This window comes from Nilaparvata lugens, chromosome 3 (assembly GCF_014356525.2).
Source record: "Nilaparvata lugens isolate BPH chromosome 3, ASM1435652v1, whole genome shotgun sequence".
In the NCBI taxonomy this organism is placed as follows: Eukaryota; Metazoa; Arthropoda; class Insecta; order Hemiptera; family Delphacidae; genus Nilaparvata; species Nilaparvata lugens.
Window position 1 is genome coordinate 38874319 of NC_052506.1, and position 22171 is coordinate 38896489.

At 35.2% G+C, this 22171-nt stretch overlaps 1 protein-coding gene across 1 annotated transcript; it reads left to right on the plus strand.

Moving 5' to 3' along the window:
- Window positions 1-414: 414 nt before the first annotated feature.
- LOC111044733 (origin recognition complex subunit 1) lies at window positions 415-21922 on the plus strand. The gene is made up of 12 exons (XM_022329948.2): window positions 415-606; window positions 2219-3673; window positions 4711-5206; window positions 5718-6335; window positions 8478-8614; window positions 10721-10829; window positions 11814-11978; window positions 14697-14846; window positions 17521-17636; window positions 18863-19036; window positions 19909-20033; window positions 21303-21922. Exons 2-12 carry the CDS (start codon window positions 2346-2348, stop codon window positions 21455-21457), a joined length of 3573 nt encoding a protein of 1190 aa, XP_022185640.2. The 5' UTR covers window positions 415-606; window positions 2219-2345; the 3' UTR covers window positions 21458-21922.
- The last annotated feature ends 249 nt before the right edge of the window (window positions 21923-22171 follow it).

The window sequence follows — 22171 nt, forward strand, 5'->3', positions numbered from 1 at the left end:
TGTCTGAAACCCAAAACTGAACTACATTTTTGAACCAAACCCACTTCTTGAGTGGCGGCCATATGTTATCATAGTAACATGCATCAACTAGTTTACAAAATGTTTACTTGTAGCTCTGTATATAAGTATACTTTCAAGAATTTATTGAAACGGTCAAAGTTCACAAACTAGAAATTATAGATGCACTAGCATCTAGACAAAATACTATAAAAAGTGGTCATTCATAATTAGTCATATCATTTTTAATTTAAAAAACTCATTTTATAAATTCAAAGTTATTAGAAAAAAAAATTTTTTGTTAATGAATATTGATAAAAATATTAATGAATTCAAAATCGTGGTTGTCTTATTGTGCACTTGTTGGCAAACCTGGCAGCTGGTTGGCGGGAACCGGGAATTTACAGCTGCTTGAGTGACGTCTATACACTCTACTGTTGAACTGTTGCAAGTTCCACAAGAGCACAAGACTACGTTTCAACGTTTCAACTTTAATTTTCCAGTTTAAATCTACAAGTTAACATTATTTACTTGGAGATTTTTCATTGCTTCTAATATATTTATTGTGAATTTGTGTAAATAATTGCTCTATCTTCTTCAACCATTCAAGTAGGTTTATTATCTTTTGGCTAACATTAGCTGTATGTGCAATTACCTTTCAATCTAAAAGAGAAATAATTTACTCTCTTTGAATTACTGTGACTTTACAAATTCAAGTTTCCTTATTCGAGCATGCGTATATATTTTACTTTCACAAATGCTTTTTTATTTTACAGTGATTTAGCAAAGCTTTATTTGAGCAAAATTAATTTTATAGGTTATGTTTACTTATTATTTTACACGTTAATGCTGTTGTCTCTTCTGAGAAATAAAACTAGGTTATATTGAGATAATATTGGAATGTTTAGAATAATTATTGTTGTGCTCCATTGTCATGCGTTACATCAAAGTTTTTGGCACTTCATACACTAAGTTAATTAAAGTGGAACAAGATGGACACAGGCTACTAACTGTGGTGATCTACTCCTTATATTTTATCAACAAGTGTAGTGTTTTTTAATTTACCTGTAACTTCAACTTTTATGGCTTATTTTAATGAAATTGTTATTTATTAAAAAATGTCACGCTTTTATTACTATTTTTTTCCATAACGTAAAGAAGGCAACAATATCCAAAAAAGCATGTTTTCAGTAAATGATCTATGTATCACGTACCGCACTACACTGCTATTAATAAAGTCAAAAGAAAAATCAATTTTTCTCCAGAAATGTATAATTTAAATTGAAGTTACATCCAAAAATAAGTAATCTCAGTACAAGATATATAGGTCTGTACCATGTTTTCAGGGAAAGTACATATAACTCGATTCTTTCCAAATACCTACCTATAACATGATATTAAACACCCAGATTTGATATGATGCTTTGTAAGTAAGCCTCATAGTATGAGGCTTTTTGTAAAAACTTTCAGTATAACTACAGTAATATTCAGACTTTTCTTCTATATAAACCGAAGACCGTTTCATTTATTTAAATAGGCAAATTAAAAGAGAATAAATTCTATTACTTTTTTGTTATTAAATAGAACTAGATGAACTAGTAGTCAAATTTATTATCTTCCTGTGTCAACGAGATCTTTCGACAGGTCCGCCATTGACAACCATCTTCCTGCTGGAAGATCTCGTCACAGTAAGTGAATAAATTTATTTATTGAAGAAATTTGACCGCTAATCGTTCTATTTCATCATCATCATCCATCATCCATCATAGACTAGGCTTGTAAAGCCTGCTCCGGTGTCCACCGCTTCCTCGGTCTTCCGACGTCCCTTTTCCCATCCAACTGCAACTTCCAAGCTTGTAGTGGAAGACGAGTTGGTGGCATACAACGTAGGTGATTTGTCCACTTCAATCTGTATTTTTTAATGATTGCTGTTAGTGGTTGCACATTGCACTCACTCGATCGTTCAGTGAGTATAGAACTTGATCGTTCTATTTGATAACAAAAAAGTGAGGCTGCACTTTAGTATATGGGTCGCGGAATCCAGCATTGAGACCTATAATACATATATACGGTACTATATATATACGCGGCCCATATACTAAAGTGCACCCAAAAGTGATTTAATAGTAAGCAGTTCCTGATGGATTTAAGAATGAATTTGAATTAATTTTTCGGATTTAAGAATGAATTTGAATTAATCTTTCATTTTATTTTTTTTCAGATAGAAACTAAAAATTCGAATATAATGTTTGAATTTGAATAGATATGACATTGACCTATCATCGTCTTCTTGGGAAGAAAGTACTGTTTTCATGATTCACCTTTAAAGAGAATATAAATCATCCGAAATGAGTGTTCATAGTCCATCAAAACTGAAAAAAGTCATGAGTGGGAAGAAATTGACAACTAAAACTAAAGAAGTCATAGAACTGGAAGCTATTTTGGCTGACCTCCAAGATAGTCCTCTAAAGCTCAGCTCTCCTGTTAAATATTCACCAAGCCATGTCAGATCTAGTCCAAGGACAAAATCCGCTCAAAAGATCACTTCTCCTGTTGCATTCAAACGCAATCTTGAGAAAGACTATCCGTCACCTGGTAAAGGAGTGAAAAGAATAGACTTCCAATCTCCATCCAAAAAAGTGCCTTCATTCGGAGTCGGGTCTCCTCATGGAAATAGTATAGTGTCACCTCGTAAACTTAGCAAAGAGATAGGTGTGTCTAACCATGGTGACTTACAAAACATAACCAGTCCTGCGATTGTGAAATTGGAAGCAATAGACAGTAACCGCGGAAATCTCACTCCTACCAAAACTATTACTCTTTCCAATGGCAAACATGTGAATGGAGTTCATGCATCATCATCTCATAAACTTTCTGTTACAAAACGAAATTCAAATCTAGAAAATAAGTCGCTTGCTAGTCAAAAAAGTGGAAGTAGGGACGACTTACTTGAAACTGGTCTTATAAAAATGCCAAAGAGCCTTAAGGAATTGAATTTAAGTAAGCTTGATTCACTCCCATCTCTCAATATTGGTTTGAAAAGTGACGCTAAAGATTTTAAAATCAAAACACCAACAACAGTTAAACCCGATTGTAATGAAAAACTAGACGAAAATGACATTGCAGCTATGTTGGAAGATAGTGACGATGATAAAGAAGACAATGAATATCCTGGTGTAAAAGGCGCAAGTAAAAATAGTAAGAACGAAATTTGTAACAAACCCATTTCATCGCCCGCTAGTGATATTCAACGAGTGGTGGGCTCAAGCAGAAGAAAAACAAATTGGAAACTTGAAAAGTATCGAATGGGCTACGACGATGAAGACATTATCTTCATAAAAGACTATGGTGGAACACCAGATAAATCAGCTAGTTCACCTTCAACAAAAAAGATGAATAGTCCTAAGCCAGCATCTTCTTCCAAACAGCAAAAACAAACAGGTAATCAAAATAGATCGAGAAAGAATGGAGAGTCAGATGGTGATGACCTCAAAATTGTAAAAGAACCTAAATCCCATAGTAAAACGTATTTGTCATCAAAAAAGAAAGGAGTAAGTACTTCAAAAAAAGACAGTGAAACAAAGAAGAAAGACGCTCCAGCTCCTACTGATTCATCTAAGAAGAGTAAGGCTCGTCGAAGTCTATTACAGGAAGCTACCTACTCCATTGAGGATAGGTAAGTCCACTTTTTTTCTATTGTTTTATTTCCACTTAGCATCTGATTCTTATAATGTAGTTGATACTTATAAAATAAAATTATAACCTAGTACCCTTTATGAAAAGTTTTTAATATAAAATAACAGATTAAAAACACAAATCAAAACTACTAGTTTCGATGTTTGACATCATCTACAGGTTATAAAAATAGATTTCCAAGTTTTATAACCTGAAGATGATGTGAAACATCAAAACCAGTAGTTTATTTTGTGTTTTTAATCTGTTATTTTATATTAGAAACTTTTCGAAGAAGGGTACTATAATGCTATTTTATAAGTAAAAATAAGTAGCCCTGAATACATACATTTAAGTAGTTGATACAATGTCATTATAAATATTGAATGGAAGCGGTTGGGTCCGTGATTGCTTTGCTGTAGGAGCAGTTGAACAGTAGCGTCGGTTCATGCCGTAGGACGGGTCACCACTTGAAGATCCGACTTCGCTAAATATACGTTAAGCGTTGAAAAAATCGCTTCCCTGTGACTCGGAATTCACGTAAAGCTGTAGGTCATCCCATCTCTCCTTCCCATTGCCCACGAACAAGCCTGGATCTTATGTAAACCTCACACTCAGAAAAAAACTTGGCTGCATCAAACAACAATAGACTAAATATATAAAAGACTTCCTGTGCTTTACTGTATAATATTTATGAAAGTAATAAAACATTTTATAGAACATTATTTAAATCCTTTCCATTCAGTAGGACTCTAGTCATGGATGCATTTCAAACAATGTTGTCCATCCTCAGCGCTTTGAGCTACAACTTAGCTCAACTCGTATAGAAAGCATATTTGAAAAATATAAAGTAGGCCTACTTATTTTCATATTTTTTCTGGAATGAAAAATCTAAATTGACAATAATAGATGGCGTGTACTAGCAGTACATAGGCCTATAATGTCGCTCTGTCCTGTTAAAGGGTCAAGTTTATTTTTGTCGAAGCTGAAGCTAAATTTTATTCATTGTATCATGTTTTAGAGCCTACTTTGCTTTTTCAGCTGTCAGTCACCTCTCAAATTGAAATTGAAACGGAAAGCTTCAACAGTCACCTCTTCTTATTGCAATGATTCTGAAGATGATGATGAACCTCGTAGATTGAAATTGAAACGGAAGGCTGCAACAGCTGTCTCTTCCTATTGCAATAATTCTGATGATGATGAACCTCGTAAATTGAAAGTGAAACGGAAGGCCGCAACAGTCGTCTCTTCCTATTGCAATGAATCTAAGGATGATGAATCTGATGATGATGAATCGTTGCGTACGAAACTGCGAAAAACAGTGGCATCCGCTTCTAAAACAAATGATAAAACTCCTTCAAAATCGATTGACTCCAAGAAAGACAATAGTACACCCACAAAAGAAGATATAAAAACGAAATCTTTGAAAAGAAAATCTTGCAGATCAACTGTAACTGGTGAAGATGATGGTAGTGATGAAGAACCTTTTATAATGAAATCTAAACGAGCGAAAACTGATTTGATTTCTGAAACAGAAGTAAGTGGATTAATTTAATGATAATTTGAAATTATTATTCACTAGCTGAAACTTGTTCTGTTTAAATTAGCCGTGATCTTATTCAATATTCTATTTAGCACGTAAGTCAGAGAAATTCTGTCAAAAAGAAGCGAGATAATAAAAAATTACTCATATTTCACATTTTTCTCCTGATAACAAGAAAACATGATAGATGCAAAACCTGCTATCATTCTTTTTCATACAAACCATAAATAATTTGATGCAGTTGCAGTAACAAAAATCTGTTTTGCAAAAGTGTTTTCATATAGGCCTATCCAAACAAAATTTTCAAATCTATCTAAAATGTCATTGCACTTGTGTTTCAATGTTCATTTCCTGCATTCTATGTCTATTCCGTTCCTCTATATTGTATTCTATGCTGTTGACGGATTTTATTTTTTATTTTCTTCTCCAATAGGATATCTATGTCTTATTTTTTCATAATATAATACTGGCAATGTATTTCACTTCTTTCTTTTTTTATTTACAGCCAAGAGAAAAGTCACTGAGGTCAAGAGAGAGTATTAAACTTCCAAAATGGCGGTTGATGGATGCCATGAATGGTATTTGCAGGTTAAAGTCTCCTACACGAAGCCCCAGTGCTAGTGTGCAACCACCCAACTCCGATTTCAATACTCCTAAAAAGCCGACAACATTTCAATGCCATTCCCCGAGGTTCGACCAGCTAGTTTCATCTGTTCAGAAAAAGTTCGGCAAAGGTGAAGGATCCCCTGCTAATGGGACAGAGGAAATTGGAAAAGAACAAGACACTAATCAGAAAACACCCAACAAGAATGGACTGTCGAAATCAGTTCTATCACCTAGAAAATGTACTCCACCTACAGTTGTGCCATTCGAATTGAATACTAGACCAAGTAGAGCAAAGATCTTAGAAAGTGACAAGATTGACAATGACTCGACCAAGAAACGTTCAAATAAAGAAAACCTGCTGAGACCTTCAACGGAGCAATCTGTAACTAACGATTCTACGAGATCAACATCGAAGAAAAGTTTGCAGCGCAACGTAAACTTGCCTTTGAAGGTGACCGCAGTTAAATCTGAACAAATACCTTCTGAAGGAGTCAAGAGTCCGAAAAATGCAACAGAAGTAAGTACAAGCATAGAGAAACAATAGCGTAAGTAGATATCCCATGCTATAGGGCGTTTATGTCGCAACTTTTACTGTTATCCCAAGCCGATTACTGTCGATTATTGTTGATTTTCACTGTTTTGACCGGGTAAAAGTGTATGAACGGCACAATATGAGAGATTACCAGCGTCATAAAGCTTCACGGGAAAGAACTACGTGGGCTATCGGCTTGAGATAACAGTAAAAGTTGCGACTTAAACGCCCTATGCCATGGGATATCTACTTATGCTATTGTTTCTCTATGGTACAAGCAAAAATATCCTATTTAACCTGTCTTAATGTTTTCTCAGGTATGGGTATTAGGCTGTTCTAAAGCGATTATCTAAAACTTATTCTATCTTATCCAATCAATAGTAAAAATAATAATATATTATCATACAGAATACAGTCGATTGAGAGTTTAAAAATTTCAGTGCATTATTAACTTATACTGTATTTTTTAAATATTTTAGGCTAACACTTTCCGAATGAAACTAAATATATTTTATCAAACTTCAACTTCATTCTTTCACCATAAATCAAATTTAATGAGTTTGAGAAAACTTTTTCCTATTATGAGATCAATAAGGTGTTATCTACAAAAATACAGAATGGCACGTTTGCGAGGCAAGGTTAAATAAATAACTTTGAAATTTAGATGAGCTGAAATTTTTATAATGAAATTGGGAATAGTGAGTCTCAATGATAGCATCAGCATTAGTTGAAAGGGAAGGTTTAATAAGCAATGCTGACATTTCCAAGTGAATCTCAGTTTAGTCGTTTAGTGTGACTGCTTTGAACATGCAACATTAATAAGCTGCTACCACTGCTGTAGTTTGAAGTTCAATTCTCATTCCGCATGAAACGTATTGTGTTTGACCCTACTTCATTATTGATGCAGAAAATACAGATACATGGACAGGAAAGTAACTTAGTTACACATTTAAACATTCAAATAATGTTACAGTGAGTGACATACAGTGAATAATGTAACACCTACAGTGAGTGAGGACTTGACACCTAACACCTACTCTTCAGAACTATTCATCATAATTATTACAGCCTAATGCTATTTTGTATTATTAAAGACACTTTTCACATCCTGGGACATTCTGTAAAAAATACATTTTACTTTCCTTGCCCTATTACCATAGGTAAGGAAAGTATTGCTTTCCGAAAAAAATTAAGGTACCCCAATTTCTATACGTTTCAAAGTCCCCTGAGTCCAAAAAACTGGTTTTTGGGTATTGGTCTGTATGTGTGTGTGTGTATGAGTGTATGTGCGTCTGTGTACACGATATCTCATCTCCCAATTAACGGAATGACTTGAAATTTGGAACTTAAGGTCCTTTCACTATAAGGATCCGACACGAACAGTTTCGATCAAATGCAATTCAAGATGGCGGCTAAAATGGCGAAAATGTTGTCAAAAACAGGGTTTTTCGTGATTTTCTCGGAAACGGCTCCAACGATTTTGATCAAATTCATACCTAAAATAGTCATTGATGATCTCTATCAACTGCCACAAGTCCCATATCTGTAAAAATTTCAGGAGCTCCGCCCCATCAATGCAGATAGATTCCCAATTATCAGGCTTCAGATACAATTGAAACAAAAAAAAACAAGTGGAGTAGATTGAGCATGAAAATCTCTACAATTAATGTTCAGTAACATTTTCACCTAAAATTGAAAATAAGCTTTAAATTCGAGAAAATGTGATTATTCAATTGCAAATTATTGTTGATTCTATTAAATCATTCACTATGAAGAGATAGCAGACCTCACGTGTGTCTCCAGCGTTATTGCCCTGTCACCAGCTGGCTCAAATATTTGAATAGTAGACTTGAGATGCGCGGGAACACTAGCGTCAGTGATCAATTTTCATAACGGCAAGGAAAGTTGTGTGAGTGCGCCACACCAGATTTTTTTATAATAGTATATTGCAATTCAACCCTAGACCGATGATGGAATGGCATTTGACGGCCCGTAGGCATGTTTTGGCAAATGCCATAGGTGAACTTTATTTTTATATAACTTAAATACCGGATTGTATGTAGATTTTGAAACCAACTTTCTGTTTATATTAAACTATAGTGATCACTAATCGCATTGTTTTTGTAGGTTGTTGGAAGCAGTTTGGACGATGCTAGAATTCAGTTGATGGTATCTGCAGTTCCGAAGTCGCTGCCATGTAGGGATAAGGAGTTCAACAATATTTATTCGTTTCTGGGCAGGAAAATTGAGGACTTTGCAGGAGGGTAAATTTTTCTCTCTTGTTTATTATTAGTAATAGCTGTGATGTTTGAATAGCAAAGACTAAAAACTCCCGTAAGGTGTTAAGTTTATGAATTATTCCTGATGATGAAATATCTATGTAAGCGGTATTCCATTTTTTTCCAAAGAGATTTTAAAGTAACTATATTATGTTATTGGATTCTATGACCAATATATTTAGCCATTATACCGGCTGATTCAAAAAGGACTTTACAACTTTGAAAATGTATATAAATCTTATTAAACAAGGTACAGAGCTGATTTTGGTGTTGTTTTAAAGAAAAACACTCAAAGTTTTAACTCGCGTAGTCCGCTAGTGCCTGGTCGCGCCGCACAAGCGCTAGAGGCAGTTAGGGTACGTCAAAGATGGCTGCCTTCACTGGACCCGAGCGTGCTAACTGTGTGTTTTGGTTTGAAAATCGGCATAGTGTACCTTGATATGTTGCAAAAATTGTTGATACCACAGATCGATGAGGATGACCGAGAAGGAAATGTTTTCTTCGTGCAAGATGGCGCACCACTACACTATTTGACTGACGTCCGGGATTTTCTAAATGACCGCTTTCCAAATCAGTGGATTGGCCGTAATGCGCCAATTGCATGCCCCCTCGTTCCCCAGACTAACACCGCTGGATTTTTTCTTGTGGGGTTTCATAAAAGATATGGTGTATGTACCTCCTTTGCCAGCCACTATACCTGAACTTAGAGTAGAGCAAGGATTTGCGCTGCTGTTGAGCAAGTTACACCTGAAATGCTAGTGCGAGTCTGGGAAGAAATCGACTATCGATGGGATGTCTGCAGGATAACCAACGGAAGTCACATAGAAAATCTTTAGTTTAAGGTAAAACAACTTAAAGTGTTTTCCTTTAAAGGTGCGTACAGACTTTCGCTCTGCTCCGCAACCGAACATCACTCCAGCAGAGCGATTGATGATCGACCGGGGAGCAAGAGTGGTTCGACCGGGGAACGCGAGAAGATCTAACATCTTCCGTAACGTTCATGATGGGTGCGTGGGCGGAGCGACTGTGGTTCGATGGAGGAACGAGGGCCGTACGAGGGCGGAGCGTGCTCGGTGCGGGTTGGAAGCGCGAATATGTGTACGCAGCTTAAAACAACACCAAAACCAGCTGTGTACCTTGGTTAATAAGATTTATATGAATTTTCAAAATTGTAAAGTCCTTCTTGAATCTCCCGGTATAATTAGCCGAATGGTTACTATCTACAAATTATTTGATTGGATTGTATGACAAATATAAGCAATTCAGCAAAGTGTGTTTTAAAAACACGATGAGAAAGAAGCGTATTCTGAAAGAGCAATAGGCAATCAAAATTATGAGTTTTATTCAAATACTATATATAACAATCAAACTTATGTGCTCCTCTCCATCAATCTCGATTGATAATCCATTTCTTTGATAAACGACTCCTCCACTGAATTTGAGTGAGTATTAATATGTTTCCAAGTAGCCTAATATTATTATTAGAAATTCGACTTGATAATAATATTTTGAATTATTTCTTAGCACTGTCTTTGAATTTAATTATAAACCGAGTCTCAACTTCCTCATCAATTTCGTTTATTTAAATACGAGGGTCATTCAATAAGTAGTAACGAGACAAATTACTAATTTTCAAAAACGGCTTAATTGATCCATATGAAACTTACAGAAAATGAAGTTGGCAACCTTGCGATGACATGTGATCTAGTTGTTCTAACGTATTTCGTAAACATAATCGCAAATTGACCCAGTTAACAATGGCGAGTCCGCTTGAGAATTGCACCGTGGAAGAACAACGTGCCGTGATCAGATTTGACTGTCGTTTCGATTCTGGCTCATAGTGGTGTGTCTATGTTTCATAACACGTTACAATTCTTTTGAAAAACATCCTCCTTCAGTGTAGCATACCGATTTTTCAACTGTCGACTGATTTGAAGCCGGGTTTCTTAGTGAGCGTCTGTGAGTTGTCTTGGCACCCATCTTGCACAAGTTTTGTTGTACTGCAGTTTGTTGAGAATAATGTTATGGACAGCTCCAACACTCCAGATTAATTATATTAAAATTGTTCATGTTGTCTATGTTGTGTTTCAGTTGCATGTACATAAGTGGAGTGCCGGGCACCGGCAAAACAGCAACTGTTCATGCAGTCGTACGAAAACTACAAGAAGATGTAGAAAACGGTGATCTATCTGCATTTGATGTAAGTTCAAACAATTCTCCATGGAAAAATATTATTTCAACATCAAACATTGGCAGAAAATAATTTAATTCCTATTCTTCCCATTAATAATGTTTAATTCTTCCCAGAATAAAATGGTTAAGGAGTCTGATGCTTCGAGTCGTTGTAAATCTGAAAATCAATAGAAACATACAATAAATGAATATTGTAACAGAATTAACTTGCAATAAATATTAAATTTGTAATGTATAACATGTTAAAAAGTCAAACTAGCAGGTCAATATTAGTGTACCTTCTTATAAGATCAGGCCACATTGTTATTGAACGGATTTTCTTCTCTTGCAAACGTATTGATTTCGGCCCGTAAAATTATTGCTCTTGAATAAATGGAGATTTACGGGCTTTATTTCTATGAATTAAAAAATTGTTTAGTATTTTTCATATGCTAGTTATGAACAAATATTTGTCTGTTCGTACAAATTTAGGATCTAATATTTTGAGCATTTACCCTCTTTTCATGAAAATACTATATACAAGTTTTTTGTTAATGTCAGTGTTGATGTATTGCTTAAATAGACTCAAATACTATATTTACTGATACGATTTATTAATTTCCTAAATCAATCTGTCTTTTCATTTATTATATTATAGTTTTCTGCCTTTTCTTTCAGGAGTGAAATGAATTACAGTAGTTTATTGAAGTACTCCTTATATTTTATCATCCAATATAAGGCTCTCATATTATTATAATATGGTTTGTTTTTTTTTTCAAATTTTTTCATTGAATAAAAATTAATCTTCTATTCATTATTCTATAATCTTCTTTATATTCTCGTCTAATATGGCATTTCATGAAAAAAGGTTGACAGCTAAACATACTAGAAAGTTTAGGTGCTATTACATCTTGAATTTGTCCAAATAGACGAGAATATGTTTTAAAATGCGGTACAACATTTCAATTAGTTTCTTATATCATAATAATTATGTTGTTTGTTTCGTTTGCAGTTTGTTGAAATCAACAGCCTGAGGCTCACAGAACCCAGACAGGCATACACTCGCATCTTGCAAAGTCTGACTGGAACCAAACTGCCTTCAGAGCAAGCTCTGCGCATGCTTGACAATAAGTTCTCTGGCAGAGGAAGGAAATCAACTGTGCTACTCGTGGACGAAGTCTGTAATTCTACTATTACTTGTGCATGCGTGTTAGCCCCAACATGACACCTCTTTTCATCCTGTCTCGTTTTGAACATCACTTCCTCTTTTTGGATTCCTTCCTTGTCTCCTCGAACCTATCCTATTAGGTAATACTCTTTACTTGTTTTGCTGAATCCTTCTATCTCATCATTTCTCCTTACCCAATTGTATTTTGATAATAGAGAGTCGCCTATTGTTTATTGTTTTTGAAGGGACGGATTCAAGGATCAAAAGGTTCAAAGAACCTCACACGTCAACCGAAGCTTATTGTGTTCTCAAGTAGTATGTTAGTTAGGCAAACCAATACCTATGTCCTTTAGAAGAACCAGGAGTTTTTCCCTATACTAACATTCCATACATCACCTGGTTGCAATCCTTGTCGCAATCCAGTGTGATATGCTCGGCAGTCTCTTCAGACTGATTAGTCCTCGTGACCTCCGTGAGTACCACTCCTGGCCTTCTTTGTAGGTCCTTCCGCTGAGGAAGGGGCGGCCAAGTTTCCTCTAGGGCGCCCGGCCACCCTTGACTCAGCCTCTTGAACCACATTATTTGTGTCTGGTTTTTCACCCATCACTGGTCTCTTTGGCTTTTTCTTTTTGCCCCTCCGAAACTTCGCAGGGTCAAAAGCCTCACCTCTCCCAATACGTTTTGCCTAAATGGCCGCCCTTCTTTGAGCAGTGGTGAGTTTTGGCCTCTCCACCCACAAACTCGTGACCTACGTGAGTTCCACTCCTGGCCTTTTTGTAGGTCCTTCCGCTGAGAGAGGGGACGCCAAACTGCCTCTAGGGCTCCCGGCCACCCTCGACTCAGCCTCTCGACCCACATTTGTGCCTGGAGTTTCACCCATCTCTGGTCTCTTGGGTTTTTCTTTTTGCCCCTCCGAAACTCTGCAGGGTCAAAAGCCTCACCTCTCCCAAGAAGTTTTGCCTGAATGGCCGCCCTTCTTTGAGCAGTGGTGAGTCTTGACCTCTCCACTCACAAATTCGTGACCTACGTGAGTTCCACTCCTGGCCTTTTTGTAGGTCCTTCCGCTGAGAGAGGGGACGCCAAACCGCTTCTAGGTCGCCCGGCCACCCTCGACTCAGCCTCTTGACCCACATTTGTGCCTGGAGTTTAACCCATTTCTGGTCTCTTGGGTTTTTCTTTTTGCCCCTCCTAAACTGCCCTGATGGGGCAGATCCCGTGGGTTTGAAGGCAAGGCAACTTCTGGAGTTACCTTGAGGTCCATTTTAGTCGCCTCCTACGACAAGCATGGATGCTGTGGGTGAATTCTGGTTTTCAACACATTCTTGATTACGATGATCGACTCAAAGTTCCCCCAACCCACAGGGGGCGAGAGTCACCTACAAAATTGAATAACTTTTATCACAGTAGGCTCAAAACGTTAAGAGCATTATATCAGTCAACATAATAGTTCAACTACTACAACCCAATTGTCATTTAATTCAAATTCAAATTGCATTTATTGCAATGAGAGGTGGTTCATTGCAAATAGTTCCAACTGCTCTTTTTACAATACAAAAAGGTTTTGAGAGTACCTGCAATTTATCCACATTATAGCGCCAAACAGCAGATGATCATAGCCATAAAATACATTCAATAATATTTTAACTGATACTATTTCTCTTGATTTTCTCAACATGAAGACACCTCTGGTAACCTTAGAGACAGTATAGTCTATATGAGATTTCAAGTTGCTATGGGTGAAATACCTAAAAATTTAGCAGAGTGAGAAGAATTCATATTATTATAGGACACTGATAGATTTTGTGTTTTGTTTAGATTAAGAACTAATTTATTGGCGTTGCACCAGTCAGTCATAATATCTACTTTTCCTTTTAGGAAAAGTACTCAATTTCTGATCATTTTTAATATTTAAACATACATCATCGGCGTACATATAACATGTAGTATTTTTATTTGCAATATTATGGTAAGTCGTTCATGTAAATTCTAAAAAGTATGGGCCCTAATATGACCCCTGTGGCACACCATTAGGAACCTGTTGAAGATCAGACATGACTCCAAGGAAACAAACTGCTTGCAGTCTTTTAGTTGAGTAAGATTTAATAAGTTTCACAGCCCCTTCAAAGAAACCCAGATTTTCAAGTTTGGAAATGAGGATGTTATGTGAAATGGTGTCAAATGCTCGAGATAGGTCAATTATTTTCGCCTTGACACCTCTTTTACTCTCCATACCATCCAATGTCTCTTGAATGAACGACATAACTTAGTCATAGATTGTAATAATGAATTTTACCACTGTAATATTTAGTGATTATTTGCCATAAATTTTCACAATCAAAAAGACCATATTTTTAAAAAATCAAAAGTGTCAACGATAGTGGAAATTCATTACAAGTAATATTGAACTGGTAAAATGTGTGGCTCATGACGAGGACTGGAACTGGAACTATCCACAGCAGATAAACTGGCCCGTAAACGATAAACTGCACAATAAGTCCATGTACAATACTGTAAAGGTAAAGGTAAAATGCTACAAATTGATATACAATTGGCTATATATGACATTCCAAAGCGTATGAAAATCACTATCACGCTGAGAGATGAATTACAGTATCATGGTAAAGGAAACATTGCTTTCAGCGCCTCACAAGTTCCTTAGTTCAATAACAGTATCTCTTGTGCATTTTTTCATTATTGAGTTTTTAATTTGATTCTATCAATTTTCAGCTGGACTACTTGTGCAATCGCAGACAGGATGTTATCTACAGCATTTTGGAATGGCCTATGAGGCAAGGGTCCGGAGTTGTTGTATTGACAATTGCCAATACAATGGACTTGCCAGAACGAACTCTGAAAGGAAAGGTCACCAGTCGAATGGTAAATTTTATCACAATATCTGTTTTTAGGGAATTAGTTTTAAAATATGATTTCTGTAAGGAGTAAAACTACTAGACTAAATAATCATGGGGAATTAATAATCATGGGGATCTGAAATTATTCAGAGTTATGTTTTATCTCCAACTAAGTTTACGAACAGATCGGTCAGGTCGATGTTTATACTCCATACAAAATTACTTATAACTTAAAGGAATATGCGGCGCAGAGAAATGGAGGGAGATCAGCCAATTACAGTGATGGATAGAGTCATAGGTAGAAGCGCAATTGCCAATTTGTCGATTAGAGTCAGTCGACTGAATGCTTTCAGAGATGAAACTCCGTAAGTTTGACATGAGCGCTTGAATACTCACTAGAAACTAGAGAATGCTGGCCGGTTCAGAACGGTAACTTCGCCGCCGTTGTACCCCTACCTCTGTATGCCTTCTCTGCTGCGCATGTCCCTCCCAAGTCCAAAGTAATTTTGTACGAAGTATAGCTTTCAGTGTAGGTCGCGATCGATCTTCTATATACTATATATATATATATATTATATATATATATATAATATATATATATATATATATATATATATATATATATATTATATATATATATATATATGTATGTATGTATGTATGTATGTATGTATGTATGTATGTATGTATGTATGTATTAGCATGATAGCTCGTAAGGGCCGGCACAAAAGCCGATTAAATTTTAATCGTGATAAATTTCACGAGAAGCAGTCAAAGAAGGCTTTTTCGAAAAGAAGGCCTCTCTGATTGTTTGTCCTGAAATTGATCACGATTAAAATTCAACCGGCACTATGTTTTATAATTATTAGCAGCTGATTAGCGGCATCAGAGATGAACTAAATCTAAAACTATAGTTTTCGTTTCTCTATGGTGGCATCGATCAAAACCGAAATTTTCACTGTAAACACTCGTTTAGCGTGAACACTCGTTCTCTTCTCACCTTGGAACTGCAGACAGGACTCATCTTTCATTTTAAAACTTGTTCAAAAAATATTACACATTCATGAATATCGTGAAAAGTAATGAAATAAAGTCTTGAAATTTCTTGAGGAATTCATGTAAAGTATATATTTACTCAATTTTCTTCTTTGCCATTCTCCAGATTGATCATTAGAATAGGGTCACATGTATGTCAATAATGCTGTCCAAAATGGAATTATCGAGTTTTTGAATGTATCAATTATCTTTTAAAAAATTCTTAAATATTAAGTGAGACTAGATTTATTATGAAGGGGAACACATTAAATATATATTATAAATAGATCCTCTCAAATAGTTTATAATGTGGGATTCCAGAAGATATGATGTATCTTTTATCGGAATAAATGCAAATAAAAATTGAGCCTATGTCAACACCGACGGGGGATTGGTGCAGGACAATTTTATATAAGAAATCCTGCTGCGTCCCTCTCTCATCCCGCGTCGGTGTGCGCAGTGCATCAAGCTATTGAATTGCCTTCTGAAAAAAATTTAGAATAATGGAAATTTTTAAATGCCGTACTTTCACTTTGAAACAGCCAGTAATTATTCATTCATAACAACCATTTATGTTTAAGCATTCAGTAGTGCTATTTTTACCATTTTTCATTATTATGTCTGTGCTTTCCACATTTTATCAAGGTCTCGTTTACTAGATTTCCATCGGGCAGTTCAGATATAATGAAAACATACTAAGGGAAACAAATAAAAAATCTAAGTACCCTTTATTAAAACCTTTTATTCATAAGCTTACCAAAAAGTTAATAAGGAAAGCAAATTTATCAATTCAAGTAATCAAGTGAAAAATATTTTTTTGTTTTAAAATTACTAATTTTTACTTTCCTTGCCCTATTACCATAGGTAAGGAAAGTATTGCTTTCCGAAAAAAATTAAGGTACTTCAATTTCTAAATTTCTATACATTTCAAGGTCCCCTGAGTCCAAAAAAGTGGTTTTTGGGTATTAGTCTGTATATGTGTGTATGTGCGTCTGTGTACACGATATCTCATCTCCCAATTAACGGAATGACTTGAAATTTGGAACTTAAGGTCCTTACACTATAAGGATCCGACACGAACGATTTCAATCAAATGCAATTCAAGATGGCGGCTAAAATGGCGAAAATGTTGTCGAAAACAGGGTTTTCCGTGTTTTTCTCGAAAATGGCTCCAACGATTTTGATCAAATTCATACCTAAAATAGTCATTGATAAGCTATATCAACTGCCACAAGTCCCATATCTGTAAAAATTTTAGGAGCTCCGCCCCATCTATGCAAAGTTTGATTTTAGATTTCCAATTATCAGGTCTCAGATATAATTAACAAAGAATTTCGAGTGGAAAAGATTGAGCATGAAAATCTCTTCAATTAATGTCAAGTAACATTTTCACGTAAAATTGAAAATAAGCTTGAAATTTGAGAAAATGTGATTATTCAATTGCAAACTGTTGGCAACTGTTGATTCTATTAAATCATTCACTATGAAGAGATAGCAGATCTCGTGTGTATACAGCGTTATTGTCCTATCACCAGCTGGCTCAGATCTTTGAATAGTAAACTAGTATGCGCGGGAACACTAGCGTCAGGTGATAAATTTTCATAACGGCAAGGAAAGTTATGTGAGTGCGCCACACCAGATTTTTGAATATTGATTTTTCACAGGGTCTGACAAGATTGACGTTCCAGCCGTACACACATCACCAACTGCAGGAGATTGTCATGAACAGGCTGATTGGAAATGACAGCTTTCATCCCGATGCTGTCCAACTTGTGGCAAGGTAATTAACTCCGCCCGCCTTTATTAACCCATTCTTCTTTCCACATTTCTTGCTTTTTCACATATCAGAACGAATTTCTTTTGCTTATAATTCGATTCATTAGTCTAATATGTTCTATTTTCGGATGACATTGTGTACGTTCTATGTACAGTAAAATGTTCCCATGGAACGCCATTTCAAAATCGTTGGTTCAAGCTTTGGGCGCACACATATAAAGTTGATTTACACTAAAATGTGTTGTTTACTAGCTGCGTGAATGAAGAAAGGCTGTTTTACAAACTTACCGTCAGTGCATTTCTTTTATTTCATTACTCTCAAATTTTCTACAGAGAAAAAATCATTTAATGAATGGTTATCAAACTATCAGCGCATGCGCAGAAAAGCAAGCAGACTACAATAATCGACCAATGAGAGCTCAGATAGTTGGAACTGTACCAGGTCGGACAATTTACCACGCTTCGACTGTGGGGCAGGATTTTGGAACTGGTTTCTGGTACAGAATCTGTCAAAACTCTTCCCATGGAACGCGGAACTTTTTACCTGGTAAATTGTGATTCGGACAATTTACCATGGAATGTACACAGAACGGGCCCATTAAGTGAATTAATATGCTATTCGAACACTATTTGTATGCAATATTATTTTTCTCTCCTTTGGTCACAAAGTAGCTCATGATAAGTATTCCTTCAAGTTGAAAAATATAACCATAGAGAAACAATAGCTTAACTTATGCTATTGTTTCTCTATGATAATATAACCAACAGTGATATTTCTAATATGAGTCGAAATTGAAATGTCGTAGAAACTCTAGTATTATACTCAAATTGATTTCAATGAGCTTCTATGTCACAAAGTGGTAAGATTAGGAATCAAAAGTGTAGATGTTGGGTTAAGATATTATTTAGAGAAAAAAAATCTTTTTCTACATTATACACTGCCAGAACAGGTGTCTCGTCGATTTCCTGATAATGAACATATATATAAACGTCATAAATTTAATAACAATAACTAACTATAGGCTACAGTCAGTATCCTCATTCTTTCAATGTATTTCTCCTTTTGAATTTGGTTCAATAAAAATTGAATGTCTGGTAATCTTCGCAACTTTATAATAAGTAGACTACAATTGATAATTGAGATTTCAAATAGTAATACATTATTTTAAGTCTCAATGACAGATATATACATATCTTCTATTTGAACGAAATGTTGATTTGATTGTTCAGGAAAGTAGCAGCGGTTTCAGGAGATGCGAGACGAGCTCTCGACATTTGTAGGAGAGCCACCGAGCTTGTCAGTCCGGCCAAAGGAGACAATGCAGCCTCCAAGACTGTCACCATTCAGCACGTCGAGAAGGCTGTCAGCCAGATATCATCAGGACGAAGGATCCTGGCTATCAAGTATGAATATCTCTCTTTCATTTCTATTTATGGGGTCAAATTTTAATCAGATAAAATCAATCCATTTTATTGCAGAAGACTGTTTTGATCATTGAGAGTATGATAACAATCAACAGTAATAATATGGAACAACATTACTTTTTAAACATATTATTCATAGTATATTCTTGAAGAAGTTATTTTTCTCACTGAGTCACAATAAGTGAGATTTGATTGTTTGATAACTTGAGTTATTGATTTGTTTCAATACATGAGGCTTTTCTCATCCCACACTGACAAAACTTCTTTCATTCCCCGCCTATTGGTGACTTATCCATTATGGTCAGATTTTCCTTAAGTTACCTTCAATTTCTACGTCTGCTTGATACCATGTACATTAAATTAATGCACAACTTATGGTAAGTTTCAAGTAATAATATTATAATCAAAAGGGATCAGAAACCATCCTTATGACTTATCCATTATGGTCAGATTTTCCTTAAGTTACCTTCAATTTATACGTCTGCTTGATACCATGTACATTAAATTAATGCACAACTTATGGTAAGTTTCAAGTAATAATATTATAATCAAAAGGGATCAGAAACCACCCTTTTTAGCGTCGGTTTCGTATAAATGATTCAATCCTTAACCTAATAACCTATGAACCATTGTGAAGAGGAGATAATATTGTATTTTTCTTCAACAATAAAGAGTGGAAATCGATCGAGTAGATTTCAAAAAAATAACGTTGATTTCAAATCTTCTGTCTCTGGACTTTTTATTGTTACCTCCGAAATACCCTCTGATTTTCAAATGAAAATTTGAAAAATGAGATTTATTTTTTGTGGATGTGCACTGCTTATAATGTGAGTTTGTTGTGTGTTTGCTAGGGCGTGCAGTACAATGGCACAGTTGGCTCTGCGAGCTCTGAGAGATGAAACCCTGCGCACCGGCATTGACGAGTCTAACGTTGCTCACATGTACAAACATCTTCTCAATATTTGCGCGCTCGAAGGTAGGCAAAATAGTATTGTTTGTTCTATTACTTAGAAGTAGTAGTACCCTTTTTATCTTATTTGAAAAATTTACAAACATGGATAAAATATGAACATCATTTACTTTAAGACACGACCAGTTTCGAGTGTTTATCCCATTATCAAGTGTCAAAAGATGTTAATTTCAAAATTTTGTCACTTAGTAATGAGATAAATATCCGAAACTAGTCCTGTCTCAAAGAAAATAAAAAGTTTACTAGTAATATTCATGTAATGAAACGTTCAAGTAGCCCTATTGAAATACATGAAAAATGTTATCGATACACCCAGTCAAATGCCTTTTCAATTATACGTCGGCTTATTTATTCTTCCTCATAGCACTTAATGTTATTTCTTCAAGGATTTGATAGTAATTTTCCTTCATAAAACCTAGTCAGTATTTTTTTAATCCTTAATATTGTATTAATAAATTTGTGCTAACAAAATTATCATTAAACGAGAAATTAATTCTATTAAATCTACGGAAGTAGCTTTATAATAGTGTAATGGTGATGATATTGAAATAAATTAATTATGGGTTTGTGTTTTCATAGAGATAAATTTATTATAGGTTCATTCGAAAAGTGTCGAATTAGGACTTCAGTCGATGAGGCTTCAGTTGAATTTTGTGTGTAAATTTTTATCGTGAGAAATTTATTTTTCTGTTGAAAAATAATTTTCTCATATTAATAATTTGCTAACTTGCGTCCGGTAAGACTCCAATTTTATGCAGGGCTGAGGTATCCTCACGGAACTGTATTTCCGTTAGCGATGGGAAATACACGAGTATTTGGGAATATTTCAAACTTGCATTATTTTAATTTCCCACCGAATTATGCTCATCTCCATGTGGACCGTTGTCTTGTTGGTGGAAGGGGATCATAAAGGGTGCTAAGCTTGTGTACCAAGTTTGAGTATTTTTTGCCAATTATGTAGTTCTTGAAAAAGCTGAGAAAACGCAGATTTTGGGCGTATCTTTGGATTTTTTCAAAACCGTTCTTAGTGCGCCTCTAGATGGCCAACTGAACAAATCTGCCAAATTTGAACGTATTTGATCCAGTAGCTTTTTAGCTCTGTTGATTATGAATGAGTGAGTGAGTGAATAAATCAGTGCCATTTCGCTGTTATATACAGTATATTCAAATTGAATTTGTCTTTTTAAATCAATAAATGAATATTGAATTAAATAATTTTGTCTGATTGATAATCGATAATTTTTTATAATTAAGATTGTTAATTTTTTTCCACAGGTGTGGAAAAACCAACTTTTGGAGAAATCCAACGAATCTGTACGAATCTTGAGAGCCTGGGTCTTATAATAGCTGAAAAAGGCAGACCTGATCTGATGAGGAAACTTTCTTTGAATGTCAGCTCCGATGATATTCATTACGCTCTTAACTGCTAAATCCACCAACGCCGTAATGTGATCTCAATTACCCTGAGCTGATCCACTAGTTTCTAAAACTTCTGGAAACTGCTGTAATTAGTGATAATCCCAATTTGCTCTACAACTTCCCTAATAATTTGCATGTTATTACTCTTTGGACATGCAAAATCGCACATCACATCGCGATATTCCGAAATTCACTTGATAATCTTCCATCCAAAATCAGTGGACTCTAATACTAATAATTCAGTATTGAATATGCCACTATAATGTAGTAATATCTTTCATATTTGAAAAAACATATTTTCACAACAGAGCAAAATTTGAGTGTAAAGTTCCTAACAAACACTTGTATATCTGGTGTAGCGGTCAAAACAATGACTTTCGAACTTAGTTGCTGCTTTGTATTATAAATTAATAATGTATAAAATATTAAGATATTTTAACGAATAAAACTATTTTTCAATTCTTTATTTTTCGAATCACTTGTTCTTATTTTATTGATTATATGATGAACTTTCAAGAGAAAATATCGAATTCTTTCCCATTTCCAAGTGACTAATGAAAAATGACAGCATTCATCTGTAATTTATTGAAATGTCCAAATTATTTTGAGTTGTGCGGTGATATTTTTAAGTTTGTTTAAATTATCACTAGTGAAAACCTTCCCCAATATTTTTTTAGAAAAATATTAATTTCAAGAAAGTAGCTTATTGTGGAATGAATGAAACA

Coding starts and splice junctions, on each gene's coding strand:
- LOC111044733 (XM_022329948.2), top strand. CDS start 2,346: ATGAGTGTTCATAGTCCATCAAAACTGAAAAAAGTCATGAGTGGGAAG. Junction 6,336..8,477: donor GTCCGAAAAATGCAACAGAA/GTAAGTACAAGC, acceptor TTGTTTTTGTAG/GTTGTTGGAAGCAGTTTGGA. Junction 8,615..10,720: donor ATTGAGGACTTTGCAGGAGG/GTAAATTTTTCT, acceptor GTTGTGTTTCAG/TTGCATGTACATAAGTGGAG.